This window comes from Lissotriton vulgaris, chromosome 1_1 (assembly GCF_964263255.1).
Source record: "Lissotriton vulgaris chromosome 1_1, aLisVul1.2, whole genome shotgun sequence".
NCBI lineage: Eukaryota > Metazoa > Chordata > Amphibia > Caudata > Salamandridae > Lissotriton > Lissotriton vulgaris.
Window position 1 is genome coordinate 964907883 of NC_141685.1, and position 17556 is coordinate 964925438.

General features: G+C 47.5%; 1 protein-coding gene across 8 annotated transcripts in view; it reads right to left on the bottom strand.

Moving 5' to 3' along the window:
- STAT6 (signal transducer and activator of transcription 6) overlaps positions 1-17556 on the bottom strand; it is a 725020-nt gene that overhangs the window by 427285 nt on the left and 280179 nt on the right. For all 8 annotated transcript variants that reach the window (XM_086959999.1, XM_086960023.1, XM_086960016.1 and 5 more), the window contains one exon: positions 8579-8718. In XM_086959999.1, the coding sequence (XP_086816125.1) occupies positions 8579-8703 (125 nt within the window). In that variant the 5' untranslated portion in view covers positions 8704-8718. The remainder of the gene's footprint in view (positions 1-8578; positions 8719-17556) is intronic.

Sequence of the window (17556 nt, forward strand, 5' to 3'; positions counted from 1 at the left end):
ATAGCCTTTTAGGGTGCCCAGAGCAGAGCCCTGTTAGGCAAAAGAAAGAACGAGGAGGAGAACCTCTGAAAGGGGTGCAGAAAGGGGATCCACAGCCTTTGCTGGGCATCATGCCACAAATTTGTTCCATCTACAGGCGTATACCATTTAGCACTCTGGGCAGAAGTGGTATAGATGGAAAGGCGTATAGAAGACCGCAACTCCACTCACGCAGAACTGCTGACATTACACGTTCCCTTTGGTGGCGAATAGATCTAACCAAGGCTCTCCCCACTGCTGCAAGAGACCTTGCACCACCTTACAGTGAAGACGCCATTCGTGATCCATCATGCACCTGTGGCTGAGTTCGTCCGCCCTGGTGTTCAGTGAACCTGCCAGGTGTTGAACCACCAGGGACATGCCCTGATGTTCCAGCGATGTCCATAGGCGAAGAGCCTCTTGACATAGGGTCCACAACCCCACCCCGTCCTGTTTGTTGCAGTACCACATGGCGGTGGTGTTGTCCATTAATCGCCCGAAGCTCAAGAAGGTTGATGTGGAGTCCAGACTCAGCCGGAGACCAGAGGCCTCTGATCTCCGCCTCTCACATGTGGCCGCCCCACTACAGCAGTGATGCATCTGTCACCACTGTGAACTTTGGTTGGAGAAGAGAGAGGGATCTGCTGTTGACCCAATCCTGGTTCGTTAGCAACCACTGCGTTTGGTGGGCAGTGCCCTCTGAGATCTGGACGCAATCGGAAAGATTCCCCTGATGTGGGCCCACTGGAACTTCAGGTCCCACTGCAGAGCCCGCATATGCCACCTGGCATAGTCCACCAGCAGGATGCAGGAGGTCATGAGGCACAGTAGCCTCAGGGTCATTCTGACCTTAACCTGGGATAGAGGCTGAAAGATCGGAATCATAGGCCGAATATCGTGGACTCGCTGCTCGGGAGGATAAGCCCAAACTGCGCTGTGTCCTGAACCGCTCCGATGAAGAGCAGCTTCTGAGAGGGAATCAGGTGACTTCGGCACATTGATGGTGAACCCCAGCGAATAAAGGAGGTCGGCTGTAGTCTAGATGTGGGAGCCTTCAACAGCCTGTCGTCGAGATAGGGGAAGACTAGAACCCCTGAAGGGCGCAGATGAGCTGCGACCACCACCATCACTTTCGTGAACACCCGAGGGGCGCTGGTAAGGCCAAAGTGGAGCACGGTAAACTGAACGTGCTTGTAGCCTACCTTGAACCGCAGGTAACGACGGTGGGCCCGCAGGCCGGCAGTACGAGGATGTGAAAATAAGCGTCCTGCAAGTCCAACGCTAACATTCAGTCTCCAGGGTCGAGAGCAGAAAGGACTTGCGCCAGTGTCAACATCTTGACTTCTCCTTCCGGAGGAAGCAGTTGACGTTCCTGAGATCCAAGATAGGACACAGGCCCTTGTCCTTCTTGGGCACCAGAAAGTAGTGGGAATAACAACCACAACCTACTTCTGGGGCAGGAATGAGCCTGATGGCTCCCTTGGCTAAGAGAGCCATAACTTCCTGTTGAAGAAGGGCCAGGTGATCCTCCAACATGTGATGGAGATGAGGTGGTATGGATGGAGGGGTTGTCTAGAAGGGGAGGGAGTAGCTCCTTAGGACTATTTGCAAAACCTACCTGTCTGACGTGATGTTGAGCCAGTAGTGGAGGTGATCGCGAATCCTGCCGCCCACTTGCGATGGATGGGACTCAAAGGTTGGACTAGGAGGTCTTGGAGGCTGCTGCAGAGGGGCCGTTGGTGGACTGGCCCGCCCTCTGACCCCCCCCGACCCACAGCGCTTGGATCCACGCCCTCTGCCACGCAGAGGCTGGACTGCTTGCGCAGGCCTGTGTCTCTGGGCGAAATGTGGTGGGGCACCCCTTCAGTAGCCACGAAAGGGGCGAAAATCAGACTGCGCTGGACAGGAGGTGGAAGCGAGGCCAAAGAATCTAGTCGTAGCCCTACAATCCTTAAAGCGCTCAAGCGCATTATCTGCCTTATCGCCAAAAAGGCGATGGCCATCAAAGGGCATGTCTAAACGTGTTGCTTGGACATCACCTGAAAAACCAGTTGACCTCAACCAGGCATAGCATCTCAGTGCTACCGACGTGAAATCGTCCTGCCTAGTTAGTTGGCGGTATTCAGCCCACACTGGATGGCGAACTTCACTGTGTCCCTCCCTTCGGCAGCAGCACAGGAGCATGGCCCGGGCCTCCTCTGGGCACTGTGGCAGCACCTGCGCAACCGTATCCCACACCAGGTGGGAGTAACAACCCAAGAGACATGCGGTGTTCACCGAACGCAGTCCTAAGCTGGAGGAAAAAAACATCTTCTTCCCAAGGTGGTCCAGTTTCTTCGATTCCCTATCAGGTGGTGCGTTAGGGAATGCGCCATTGGAAGTTGAGGCTTCAACCACCAAGTTCTCTGGGTTGGGGTGTTGGGAGAGGAAAAGGGGGTCGCCCGGGGCCGGGCGGTGGCATTGGGCAATCTTCCTATCCACAGGAGCCCCAGTGTTGGGCTTGGACCAGGTGCTCAAAAGGACGTCTATAGGGGCCTCATTAAAAGGTAGAAGGGCCTTGAAGAGGCCGCTGCAGGCTGAAGCACATCAGTCAGGAGAGTAGTCCTGACTGCCTCCGTAGGAAGCTTGAGGTTTAGGGCCTCAGCCGCCCTACGCAACACCACTGCGTAAGATGCACCCTCCTCCGTAGCCATAGTAGTGGGATGAAAGCATGCCAAGGTCTGGGGACGTATGCAGACCACTGGCCTCACCCAATTCCTCTCTTCAGTCCAGTTCTTCTAACTGGTCTGCTAGAGGGTCCACAGACCCATCCCAGTCCTCCTCATCGCCCTCTGGTAGCCACTCAGGGCGATAGGTAACACCAGGGGAGAACAATGGCACAAAATTACTGGTTGGCACCAGCCCCGACGTCGGTCTGGCTCCGCATCTACATCGAGGGGGAGGCCGGGATAGACGTCGGCACACATCGATCGCTGGGGTACTCAATGTAGCCAAGGTGCAGACTCCATTTCCCATATTTTTGTGTTCCGCTTTATTTTCTTGTGCTATAACAAATAGAAACAAAAGCTTTACCTGATTAATGGCTTTTTTGACTGCTCGGCCACTTCCCAGATGACCTCAGAGAGGCCGAGGCAGGCCGCGGTGGTGCGAGAGGCAGCATGCTCGTCACCTCAACTACCCCGGTCGTACTTCTTGTAACAATCATCTGCTCCTGCAGTGCCTCGGTCATGACTAGGGCCCGCATCGCTGTCCGGTGTCACTTCTCTCTGTCTCCGTCGGCTGCTGTAATATTAAATAATTAACAACAAGGGGTGGTGATGGACAGAGTTTCTGAATTAAGCAGAATACTCTCACCCAGTCAAGAGATCAGGGCTATATCCAACACCGTTTTTTAGCTCACTGCACCATCCCAGCTCAGAACTTGGCTATATGCAAATTAGTCTGTTCCTGTCCCAGTGCATGATGGGAACAGGGCAAACCAAACTACCAAGCCAATTCTTACACTGGGAAGGAAACAAGCTTCCGGGGACCGGTTTCTGGCATTTCAGCCATCGTCGGCCCGGCTTGCTTGAATCCTGATGGCGCAATGAGCAAGGGACTCACATCTGAGTATACCCTTCCACGCTTATGGTGGACAAAATATTTAACAACAAGGGGTGGTGATGGACAGAGTTTCTGAATTAAGCAGAATACTCTCACCCAGTCAAGAGATCAGGGCTAGATCCAACACCGTTTTTTAGCTCACTGCACCATCCCAGCTCAGAACTTGGCTATATGCAAATTAGTCTGTTCCTGTCCCAGTGCATGATGGGAACAGGGCAAACCAAACTACCAAACCAATTCTTACACTGGGAAGGAAACAAGCTTCCGGGGACCGGTTCCTGGCATTGCAGCCGTCGTCGGCCAGAAACCGGTCCCCGGAAGCTTGTCTCCTTTCCAGTGAAGAATTGGCTTGGTAGTCTGGTCTGCCCTGTTCCCATGATGCACTGGGCCATGGACAGACTAATTTGCATATAGCCGGGTTCTGTGCTGGGATGGTGCAGTGAGCTAAAAAACGGTGATGGATCAAGCCCTGATCTTTGGACTGGGTAAGAGTGGTCTGCTTAATTCAGACACTCTGTTCATCACCACCCCCCTTTCTGAATCACTTTTGGCCACTATAGGTGTGGCAGGGTATACTCAGACATGAGTCCCTTGCTCACTGCACCATCAGGATTCAAGCAAGCCGGGCCGACGACGGCTGAAATGCCAGAAACAGGTCCCCGGAAGCTTGTCTCCTTTCCAGTGAAGAATTGGCTTGGTAGTCTGGTCTGCCCTGTTCCCATGATGCACTGGGCTAGGGACAGACTAATTTGCATATAGCCGTGTTCTGAGCTGGGATGGTGCAGTCAGCTAAAAAACGGTGATGGATCAAGCCCTGATCTTTGGACTGGGTAAGAGTGGTCTGCTTAATTCAGACACTCTGTTCATCACCACCCCCTTTTCTGAATCGTTTTTGGCCACTATAGGTGTGGCAGGGTATACTCAGACATGAGTCGCTTGCTCACTGCACCATCAGGATTCAAGCAAGCCGGGCCGACGACGGCTGAAATGCCAGAAACCGGTCCCCGGAAGCTTGTCTCCTTTCCAGTGAAGAATTGGCTTGGTAGTCTGGTCTGCCCTGTTCCCATGATGCACTGGGCAAGGGACAGACTAATTTGCATATAGCTGGGTTCTGAGCTGGGATGGTGCAGTGAGCTAAAAAACGGTGATGGATCAAGCCCTGATCTTTGGACTGGGTAAGAGTGATCTGCTTAATTCAGACACTCTGTTCATCACCACCCCCTTTTCTGAATCGTAATATTAAATAAAGCCGGGGGTATTAACTACAGTGATAAGAGGCGAGAGGCGGTAGCCTGAGCCGGTGCGAGCTGCAGAAAATAGGGTTGTGAGCGCTTTGGCCAGCGCCATGATTATTTGCAGCGCCCGGCCATAACTATTATATGCACTGCAAACTAGCCAGCCGAGCTGCCTTCTAATTCTCAAAATAAACTCCCCACACGCGCTTTAGCAGCCGGATGTGAATGGCGTCATGCTGGTAGTGAGAGCCGCGCGGATTGGAAGCACAAGATACATTATAGCAGTTGAGTAAGCGCTGCCAGTAAATTTAGCTCAACTGCGAGCCCAAGCCTGCTGCAGCAGCAAGGGGAAGCCACGGGTGGCGCGCTGCCACAGACTCAGTTTTATCAGCGATTTTAGTGACAGCTGACACACAGCGATATGCGTGACAACGCATTTCAGTGCGGTCATGCGGATTACCACACTGAAATGCGCTAGTCTCACGCCTAATGCGTGATACAAGGCAGGCACGAGAGGGGACTGTATGCTATGGAGACGCAAGCCAGAGAAAACCTCATAAGAAATCTGGAAGTTATAAACAGAGCTTTCCTGCACAAAACGACCGACTCATAGGGCCCCTTTGGCTGACTAAATGCTAGAGGCAGCCTGGAGCGTGAAGTCGTGCAGTGTGACTGGAGGGAGAAGAAGCCTCCAGTGGCCACTTGCGAGTACTGCACCGGACCTTTCAGTGTCTGTCCATGTGGAATGGAGGAGCCATGTGGAATGGAACTGTCAATTAAACAAGCTATAACTTTCCAGTGATTGATGCCGTTTTTGCCTTATTTTAATCATAAACTAAAATAGTGTTTAATTTTACTAAACTGGTCTGGGAGTGCTAATGAGTGGTTTCTTAATGCACGATTTGTGCTGGTTCTGGTAAGCCTCAGGAGAGGTTTTCTGTGGGTGCCTTCCGTACTGGTCCTCTGCTGTTAAAGGGGAGTCGAGGCTGTCTTAGAGAAACAGTGTTTGCCCAACTAGGAGCTAGTTTTGCACCACGGTGGTAGATTTTGCCCCAGCTTCCTACAGCTGCCATATGGAAATAACTACTGAGAGGCTTACCTATTTAGGGGGTCCATTACCACTGGGCCAGTAATCGGCTCTGTAACGCCAATTGGAATTACAAATGCCGTGCATCCGTAATTAAAGTGGGCGTAAATGATCTCCGGTTAGAAGTTAATGGAGAGTATCACAGTAATCAGTTCTTCCTCACCAATTCCTGCCTATTTCTCCAGTTTCGGCTGGATTTTAACCCAGACATTTAATCTGTTTTCAAAAGGTGAAAAACTTCAGACCTGCAGTGCTCCCGCATGTCTTTTGATTCCCAATGTAGCTGACAAATTAAGGGCCACTTGCTGATACCATTCTGGAAAATGAAACAAAACCAATACTCCAGGATGAAAAAGATCACCAACCCTGTAGCCTGACATTATACAGCAGCAACTGCTGCTTAATGGGGGCGGGCTGTGCATTACAGACTGGCGGGGAACATGCAAAGTGTGCATGACGGTTTGGCTGTCCCAAGAAGGTCTCCAAACCGTCATGCGCACCTAGGGAGTGCAAACCACTCCTCCCCCTTCTCTAGTCAGTCCGGCCGCCCTAAACCTGGCTCCAAGTCGGCAGTGAAAAATGAAATTATAATAACGTCATGTTATTTTCATTTCTTTGCACTGCTGAAAGAGCAGTGGGGCGATGCTCCTCCGCCTTACGGAGGAGCTGCCTCTGCGCTGACATTAGAATCACCTGAAACACTCTCAGCAATGTTGCCAACCTCATGCAACCCTGCCACCTATGGACACCAACACTATTCTAAATCTTTAAAAAGGACAGATGTATCTTATAGAGCAGGAAGTCTGCCAAGAAGATGGACTGGCGCAGCTGACACGGTTAGGCGGAGGGTTAAATGACATCCCTGATTAGTTATACACCTGCAGAAACAACCCAAAAAAGACTTAACACTTACACAGGTTTGGCTGGAAGTTTGAAATGTCCCAAGACCTCCCACCCCACTGCTGTGCACTGATACACTGGGGATCCGCGTTTATCGGATGCAATAAATAACACCGAATAAGAGGTTACACATATAAATGGGACATAATATGCATATGTTAGTGCTTTCCACATCAAAATCGCAATATTTATTGGCCCTTTATCGCGTAGTTAATTTTAAGAAAATAGGTTGGTGTGAATCATTAGTCTAACTATGAAGTAGATAAGGAGGCTTAAGACTAGGAAAACTGATGGAAGTGTAAGTTTGCAGAATTCCCTCCTTTAAAAGTGGCAACTTTTTTTGTTTTTGACCAATAAATGAAAAGAAGATGCTCTTTGGCAGTGAAAGATAAATAAGGACATTACAGTACACCACTAGAGCTAAGAACTGGAGAGTGCTGTAAGCTAAGATTGTCTTGGTTGTATATTTTGTTTCTTCACAATAACAAATAAAAACAAACCATGGATATGCCAGGACGGGGTAAAATGTTCTGACATTCTCTCAACAAGGTAAAAATTTAAAAAGATAGTAGTATCATTAAAATCGTTAAGGGGTCTCTTCTCTTCCTAAAAGTACTCTCCAGCCTCAGAGCTTTTGGTGGGAGGCAGGCTTTAAAAGGCATGCAGTTTTTTCGTGAAAACGAAACCTCCAGCATCAAAGGCTACTTCCACCTAAAGCTCCTCTAAGGACCTAATTCCGAGTGCATTGGTAACCCACCTAGGGACGGTATTCCGTGTTAAGGGATCCCAACAAGGTTACGAGATCCGTGTGTACACCAGATTGGATTCACTGCACCCAGGGACTTCATTTGCTAAAAGCAGCTGATACCTCAGGATGAAATAGAGTGCAGAAAACATGTAGGAAGGTGAAGCCGCACATATTCCACTATGTCAATCTTTAAAATCCCAAAATCTGAAGTATTTCTGTACCTTCCACTACCCGGTCCCCATCTCCAAGAGTTACAGAAGCCCCTTGTATCAGTAACTCCGGTAGAAGAAGGGCAAAATACTGGGCAGAAAACCATCCCTACTTGAAAGGGCCCCCAGGATGGATCATGGGAGCCTGCTGCACTTCCAGAGTGCAGGGTTTACTTGTATAAAGGACCAAACATTTCCTTTGCGGGGATAAATGGTTTTCTGATCGCCACAAACATTAACAGATCATGGAACATCAATGGTGTTGGTGATCATAACAGAGAACCATGCTGTAAACCTTCAAATTCCACGATCTTCTCCAAAATAAGACAAATTACCTCAATTATCATTGATTGTACCAGAGAGCGATGAGCTTCTTTTCACTGCTTGAGACTGGTTACACAAAACAAGAACAATGTGTGGGTTTAACCTCCTCACTTCAAACCACAGTCTCACTTCCTGCTTATGCCACACTTCAAGGTGTTTTGCTTTTACTTGCACCTCACCTTAACTGAATCTCACTGCGTCACCTGATAACACTGAGTATCGCTTTCTCGCCACATCCCTATTCCCAAAGTCTGAAGGTAGTCTGACTTTAGCTCAGCGAATGCTGTCGGAATCGTTGTCACCTTTTGTCCATGGGTTTTGTGCCTGCACACTGAATCTACCTTTCAACCATCCGAGGTAGTTTAAAAGAGTAAGATTGAACTGGACAATAACCGCACAGTAGCCATCACTATGACTATCTTCCCATAACACCAATGCACTAAGCAGGACTTACCAAGGTTGGTTCTCCAGCCAGTCAGCTAGGAGGTGGCGAATATTTCTGGGAAACCCCTGATACAGGCTGCTGAAGCGTTCGGGTGGCATCTTGGACACTAAACTCCACAGAGAGGTTTTAGACATCTTGGAACCGTGGCCCTAAAATGGAACAAAGGAGCAGAAAACAATCATTAGCTACTGGCAATCCACCCTTCACATGTATTCATCCTAGACATAGGCCTCACGAAATGGACTATTCGACTACAAAGTTAATTTTGTACCCGTGTAGCAGAGATTCTTTGCCATAAAAATGCATTTACGTTGTTTGCTTCTAAGCATAACCAGGCCGCTCAACACAATTGATTTGCTCCCCAAACATACATATTACTCTAGGTTGTTCACCTCAAAGATGTGGTATTGCTCTCAAATAATAGATGTTTCCAAATCAGAGGGTCTTCACTTCAAAACTCACATTACCAGTGGTGCTATACCTCTGATGAAACAGCTAATAAGAAATGGATGTAGTTGCAAAAGAGGACATGAAGTGTAAGTTCCATTTAGTTGGAGTTCCTGTCCAGTGCACAGGGCAGTCTTTCAGTCAATCACTCCCATACACTCCCACTCTTTGAAACGGTCCTGCTACTAAAACTGACACCATATGTTCCTTTGCCTACTGTGCTCATATGGGCAGATAAGACTCACTCACCCCTAGCATCCAAGACCATGTATACTCAGAACACACCGGTGTAGAGAAGCAGTATCTCAAAAGACAACCTTGAAAGCCCCTGTGCGCTCTTTAGACTACTCTGTTAACTTCTTCTAGCCGAAGATAGCAACTGCAGTATTTGGAATGTATGCTGCATAGGATTGACTGATACGTATAACTAGAACACTCTAGTAGGCAATGCCTCCACACTGCTTGCTCCTCCACTATTTAGCATCCAACAAAAAAATAGCTGTTAATGCTGTCTTTGGCTAGCCAGGCAACAGTTAGCACACTAGAAGCAGAAACAAGGCAGGAAGCCAGGAAAAACGTTGTAGAGGACTATTGTTGTAAAGTAGCCCTAGTTCGGTGCAAGCATTCAGAGTGGAGGCACAAGGATACTCGCAAGCAGCCAACTGGGTTAGGTAAGAGATACGTTCTCCATTGGCTGTCACTGACATTCTCAAGACAGTGGCGGAACGAGGCAGGCTTATGAACGCCATTGGTTGAAAGGGCAGACCCAACGCAATAGGTGAGTATGACAGCTGCGGTGGACAATACCTAGACCTAACAAAGTTCGCGTTTTGTACACTGTGGACTATGCGTCTGCGTGAAACTGCACTGGCAAAACACCAACCCGCATTTTGGATCAAAGCAGAAGCAGTGCAAGGCCCGTGTCCCCTCGATGCAAGAATGCCAGCATAAACAAAGAGTGCCCATCAGATAAGGAACCTACTCAGTCACTGGAACCTTTTCATGTTTCATAGCTTAGTAATTGCTCGGAAGCCTCTGGGTGCATTGTAAGGCTGGTTGTTAGCCATGTTAAACAACAATTGCCGGCTTTCGGTTACAATCTACATCATCGCATACCTTGATCTGGAAATAAACATGTCACAGGCAGGGAGTTAGGTAAATATCCCAACCGGGAGGCTCTGCGCCACTGCCTGGCACAGCCCACCGCCTGGCACACAGGGCTGTACCACTTTCCAGCCAGCTCTGCCTTCAGCTTCAGGTATCTGCTTCACTTCCCATTTTCAATCCCAGCTGTATATCCTTTCACTTCCACCACTCCCACCTGCAGTGAGGCCCTGTATCATTTCCACGACATGGCGCCAGGTCCTGCAGTGCCATGGTGCCAAGGAGCTTTTAACAGAGGCAGAAGGGCTAAGTGGATGAAGAAGTGAGTGAAGCACCTTTGGCGAGGGAACACAAACATGCAGGCAAATACATTCACAAGTAATTATTTATAATGTGCTGCGGCTTTGTAAGCTCAGCCATTCGTCTTCAGGCGACACAGCGCTATATATGGAGACGAGCTCTTCGAATGGAGCGGGAAAACAGTTAGGGGTGAGTTTCCCATAGTTCCAGAGCGTGATTAGCAAAAGGCCCCTTGGCTGAGGTGGACTGACACATATTTATGGTGTATTTCAACAAAGAGAGAGGTAGGGAAATCAAGGACACTCTCTTAGTCCCCAGTTAAGTATCAAACAACAAGAAAAGAGAGGTCTGGTCAGTCATCAGGCTGCCAGGAATATGGAGCAAGGAGATAAGTGGGTTTTGTTTGTACACAGTCACTCCGATTGAGTAGGAAAGCCCTCACACACCGACCTGGTCAGTGTCATGCTTCATCATCGGGCCCCACCGAAGAGACCGAGTGCCTCTTCGGTGTGCTACGACGATCATCGTCGGGGTCCGGTTAAGAGGCTTCTTGCAGGTTTAGAAGCGGATTGCGAACGCTGAGGGCGATGTGCCAGGCGCGCTCCAATCCTCCTCCCGAGACCCATGGTGCTAGTAGCGCCCTATTTTAAAGTGCTGACACACCCCTGAATTTGGGTTTTTTTTTAGAATGAGCAATAGCTCTTCTAATTTTTAAGCACTTTTTCACCCTTTTTCTTTTTCACTTTCACGCCCCCAGGTCAGGGTGGACTATTAGAGTGTCCATACCGCCGGGGTATAGTCCTGAAGAATGCCTTGGTGAATACATACCACAAGTACGGCAGAAACATGTTGACTGATTAATTTTAAATGCGTGGTATTTAGCTGAATTTATCCCAACTCGTAATAACCTTGGCACGTAAATTCAGACACATAAAACCACCCACACGTGTCTTAGGGATCACTCATTAAAAAAAAATTTTGGATACCCTGTTAGGCACTTTTAATTTTCTAATTTTCACATCACGTCCTCCCCACACGACCAGCTCCGCAGTCTTTCTGGCGTCGTAGCACACCGAAGAGGCACTCGGTCTCTTCGGTGGGGCCCGATGATGAAGCATGACACTGACCAGGTCGGTGTGTGAGGGCTTTCCTACTCAATCGGAGTGACTGTGTACAAACAAAACCCACTTATCTCCTTGCTCCATATTCCTGGCAGCCTGATGACTGACCAGACCTCTCTTTTCTTGTTGTTACATATTTATGGTGCTCATAACATAAATTGGTACCAGATGATAACCTATAATGGGTGTGGGTAGGAGGCTTATAGTGGCACACCGGGGCACGAAGCGAGCTGCCCTCTTGTAGCCACATGTATCTGGACCTATAGCGTTATAACCTGTAAATTGCTGTTTCTTTAAAGGATTAAAAAATCATGTTTTTTCTACATCTCAATGTTTGATCAAAGTCCACCAAATGTCACTGAAGGGCGGTAAATGAAATAAACAAAAGGTGGAGAAGGGTCAAGACAGATTTGCATATGGCTGGGTCCAAACTGAGGTGGCATGGTGAGCAAAAGAACGATGGGTTGGGATGCTATCCCGAGCCATTGCCAGTGGTTAGACAAATTGCAATCATTACTCCCATCACTTTGATGCAGCACGATTTCAAAACTCATAAATACACAACACTTTCACAAATTTCAATACGAAAAGTTGAAAGTACACGTTGCACACGTTAAGTAATACATGAAACTGAGACAAGTATAGCAGAAGCACCATAGAAGCGTGCTTTAAATGTGAGATAAAGAAAACACACATACAAAGTAATACTAATACTTTCTATTTCTAATGCTCATTTTACCAGAGTGCACCATTTAGAAAAGTCGATGCAAAACTGTGTAGAAATAAAGTACAAGTTTGACACTTTGCATAATAATACTAGAGATTCCTTAGTTTTCTGAAAAATGAATAATGATTTTTTTAGAATGAATTAAAAAAATATGCACTTATATAAATGTTGAGAAAAATTGTGGTGGTATATTATTTCTAACGTTAGCTATTTCCATGTAATAATATTTGGTGAAAGTTCTATATAAATTCATTCTTTGAATTGAATTCATTTAATTAAATTTGCTATTGATTTGAAGTTTATTTCATTTAAAATGTGTAATGCCAACTTAAAGACTTTATCAAAAATGTTTTCTCTTTAATGCTGACTTTTCCCCTGACTTAATACAATGCCCTATTTAAGGCAAGTGAAATGTTGCTTATGTGTCTCATATATGTACTGATCTTGACTTTCCTGAATGTTTTTTTTAATGTTTGCAGTGAATTATTCCTGTGGGTACAGGAGTTCAACTGTCGCTATAGATTGTTACTTTGAATTTCCTTTTCACCGATGTTAGGCCTATGTGGACTTTCAAATCTATCGTTTCTCATGACTAGCATGGGAAAACATCTCTATGTTTCAAGTATCCTATATGACAAATGTGAATTAGAACACCTGACAGTATTTCAATGGTGGCGTGATGCCTCATACACAGTGTGAGAAGTTGGCCCGATATGCAGCGTTCGCTATTCTAGCGACCACTATGTATCGTTCCAAACGACCCTTATGGTGATTGGTTGTAAGTCAACCTTAGACCAGCTATCCTAGTAGCGTGGATACGAAAAGTCTTCGGGCTAAACTCTAGAGGGCGTGTTAAGCCAGCTGTAATACCATCACATACCCCTTGAACACCAAGTGAAAGGACACCACACAAGTGTTATGAAAATAAACAGTATATTTATTAGAATCACAACAGCCCTGTACTCTTTATGAGGACAGGGTACTAAGCACAGAACCAAAGCTCTTAGAAAATACTTCAAGTGCACAATTTAAAACAAGTGCCCGAGGGCACGGTAAGTTTAGTGGTCTCGGGTGGACCCGATAAGGCAAGTCGGAAGCGAGGGACTCGGGACCTTAGAGTAAGGAGGCTATGCAGGCACCGAAATGCCGAAGTTACCTAGCCACGAGGGCTGCGGCTGCACAAGTCTTACAGCCGTCGGGGGTCTTCGCTGACGAGCCAGGAGCCGGAAGAAAAGGAGTTGCTGGCCGGCGACCAGTGATGAATAGTTCGTAGAGATCCAAGCCTGGATCAGTGATCGTTGATACCTGAAAGCAGAGGGGACCAAGTTCGTACTACTAGCCAGTAGTCAGAGGGTACCAGGAAGGCACCGGATGGCCGTCACCTCGACTAGGTGAGTGGGCGACGCTAGGCTCTGCAGTCTCACGGACCAGGAGGCGTTGTCGGCGACCAGGATGGAGGTGCGAGCTGTCCCACGAAGGTTGATGCTGTCGGCGTCGCTGGGCCCAGGATTGGGGCAACAAGCCTTGGCAGATCTCAGGGCCACGTGGTGGGCCTAAGATGGCGTCTTGAGTGGACCAGGAGGGTCCGGGGTGCTCCTCTCGAAAAAGGGAGCAAGGGCCGATCTGGAGCAACCAGACCAGCAGCGTTGGTTGTCGGATGTCGTCAAAGAAGGGCACGAACCAGCGGTTAGTGACCAGACAACGTGCTGAGCAGCGAGCAGAAGGGCCCCACGCAGATCGTGGAGATGCTGGGAGACTGCACTTCGGTGCTGGAGCTACTCAGAGTCGGGGCTTCTCGGACCCCAGAGCACTCACCAGAGAATTGCTTCGATGGTCGTGCTGGTTAAGAAAGCGTGCAGGTTTTGATGATGGCCGGTCCCTCGAGGTCTCGTCGCACCCACAGATCTCAGCTGAGCTGACGACGTGGGTAGAGGTCAGAGGTGCCAGGGAAGCCGGTTCTCGTCGAGCTGTGCCGTCGGATCCTTGAGGAAGGACTTGCAGCTAACCGCAGAGTTCTTAGATGGTGCCTGCGGATGCAGGGTGACTACTCCTTAGCCACAAGGGAGAAATCTTGAGAAGAGTCTCGAAGTCCTTTCGTAGAAAGTATTCTTGATTCAAAGATGATCTAATTTGGAAGGGTCCCCGCTCCGGCCTTTATCCTAAAGAAAGGGGCGGGTACATGACTAGGTCCTGCCCTAAGGGTGGGACCAGGAAGGGGGGTAGTTACACCCCTCTCCCCCTGCTGGACTTTCCCCAGGTCAGGGGCTGCGCGCCCCTGGAACTGGTTCTAGCCGGCAGATGCGTAGTGAGCACCGGGGTGCCACTCCGCAGTCACCTTCTAGCAAAGCCCTACCTACCCAGAATACACAAACTATGTCTGGGACGGGGCGAACACCGCCCTTGACAGGAAACCCTTTGTCCAAGCTCTCCTCGCTGGAAGGACTCCCAGCAGCAGGAGGTCAGACTTGTGTCTGTGGTGGCAGCGTCCATTTTGTGGAGCTGAGGCTTCAGTTAACTTTAACCGGGGTTCACAGTTACGTACATGTCGTGTCCCTCTAGAAGGGTGGAATGCTAACCTCGTCGTCAGTAATGGTGAGAGGGCAGCACCCCGATTCGTATGACACCTTACTCGACATGTCTTGATAACGCGATACCGAAGTTACCGATATGATACGCGTTATCATGGAACAGCCATTGGGTCTTGGTTCCGCAAGCTGCAACCGGGCTCGGCTCATGCCAGAGCCCAATTCACACGGTTCCATGCACTCTGCCTTCAGGATTGTCAAGGCCTGCCATAGGAGTGACTGAGAGGGACTCGGTGTCCATTTTTAAGGTTAGGTATAGGGATACTACACCTACAGCAACGGGCGAGTACGCCACGTGGCCCCAGCTGTCGTGCAGCCAGTTGTGTCAGATTTAGATGGCCATCCAGGGGTGGCATAATACATGCTGCAGCCCCTGGTAGGCCCTGGGTACACCTATGCCCTGAGTTACAGGGTCTGATAAGGTGGCCCAGTACCAATTGGAAATGTACCTAGGGTACATGGAATCCATTTTACAGAGAGAGCAGTAGGCCTGGGGTCCTGATTGGCAGGGTCCCAGGCCAACTATGTCGTAAACCAGCTAAAACACAGGGCAAAAAGTTGGGGGCAACCATAGTCAGGAGGTACCTTCCTACACACAGGACTTTGGTAGAGAAACATTATAAAAGAAGAAATTCCAAGGAGGGGTAATACCATTGATTTTTGTTTCCTAACAGACGCCATTCTGATTTTTCTTGGTTTGGTACCAGAACGATATGCTGATCGATTTTTTATGTTCTTGAAGAACCAACCTTTTCCTTATGGACTACCTTGCTAAATGCTACAGTCGGTAGCAGATGGACTAAGTTTCGTTGCGGAACCAATTCATTTTAATTCCTGTGCCTTATGCTAATGGACTTGCCCCTAATGGACCCTAAACCTGAACCCTTTTCCATTTTTTTTAGGATAATGAGCTGTAAGACGACCAAACTATCCTTCAACCTTTATAGCAGTGGGACTCTGTAACTCTGTAAACTGTTTTAAAAAATAACCATCCTTTAAGCCATGGGTACTCACAAACATTTTCTCGGGGACAAAAATGTACAATCTGGGTTGTGCCAAAGAGCCACATCGATGCTGTGGCATTCCCAAGGAGACCGGGTAGGTGAGGAGAGTATCGGGACAGAAAAGAAAAAATTGTGTTTTCAAAATGTAACCAGGGAATGCTTTATTCAAAAACCTTTAGACCAATTTTCAGCAGTTTATCTGATACTGTATGAAACCTATATATTTGTTAATTTTTGTAGGCTAGGTCATACTGTGTGTAAAACACATCTTAATGAATTACATGCTTACTCACAATGCTGTCACAGGAAGTGACCTCATAGCATTTATATAAGCATATCACTTTCCCCAGTGGTCCAACCAGGATTCAACTCAGTAACCCACCCACTAGTTAAACATATAGACGTGAATTCTGTAGAGACCGTATTGACTAAATGCGCTTTCCTATTAAAACCATGCATTTCCATAGCTCAGTTTCATTTGCACTCATTTTTCTATTAAGGGTTTTGCATGATAGTATATTATATGCAGGTACCTGTAGGTTATAAGACATCAAGATAGTTACAAAATATTTTTTCTTTTTAACTACCTATCTACCACCCCTCACCCACACTCAGTTCCCCATTATACTCATAATACCATTTACTATAACTCTCATCCAACCTTTTACCAATGAGCAAGGCTGCCTTGGTGAAAGTAGAAGGATGAATGGCTGTAGAAACAAAGCCCATAACCAAAAGAGTAAAAATTAAGTGCCTTTGCAACATCGTTTTTGCTTTTCCGATTGTAGGTTTTGTTTCCATTGTCATTTCTGCTTGTTCTATGAGCAGGGTAAAGTTGCTCATAAAACAAGCTGAGTCACCTATAGAAACTAAGTCCAGAATCACATAACAATGTTTCTGGGTTAACAGAATTAGCCAATGATGAACCGGAGCAGCTTTCTCTACCGATTTACAAGGGGTCACAGGAGATGATCAATGGGCTGCAAAGAAAGGTCTGGCGGGCTGCAGGCCGTACTTTGAGTACCAGTTCTTTAAGTTTTGCCTAAATTGTTACTGTTCTGATGCAAGCAGTGATATTCGTAACTGCTATTCTTAAAAAAATACTCGTTACAATGAATTTCGAATCTTTAATACAATATCCAATTTAATATAAATCTGTCTGAGCTTATCATGGAGTTTTCTTGATTCTTCCGCTGAAACTATGCTATTTCACAATGAATTAAATGTGTTGTAGGGAAAATCAGCATGCTTTTACTGAACACCAAGTTCTGCTTCTTTTGTTCTGAGTAGCAGTAGCAGAACTTTTGGTTTGTGTGATTTTTGTCTGACTTAACATCTTCAGGAGGTTAGGTCTTCCTGTAGTGATTCTTTATATCTATAGTATGGTCCTGAGAATGGTATTCCTAAATCTGATCTAAAAATTGTGAGTTGGCTGTCAATTAGTGGTCCTCATTGGACAGCTAATGTGGTGTTTGGTTACCCTAATTTCCACTCCTCCTATCAGCGGAGAAAGATTCATCAGAGGACCATTCCCACTGAGGTAGATAGGAATGCTGTAGATTGTCTAATCATAAGGGGCCCAGTACGGTTAGAATAGTATAAGGAGTAAGCGTAAATAATAAAATTATCTTACTATGTTTCCTCTGCCACACCCTTTTGTGTGTTTCACGTACCGCCTTAAGTGGCATGGGTATGCCCA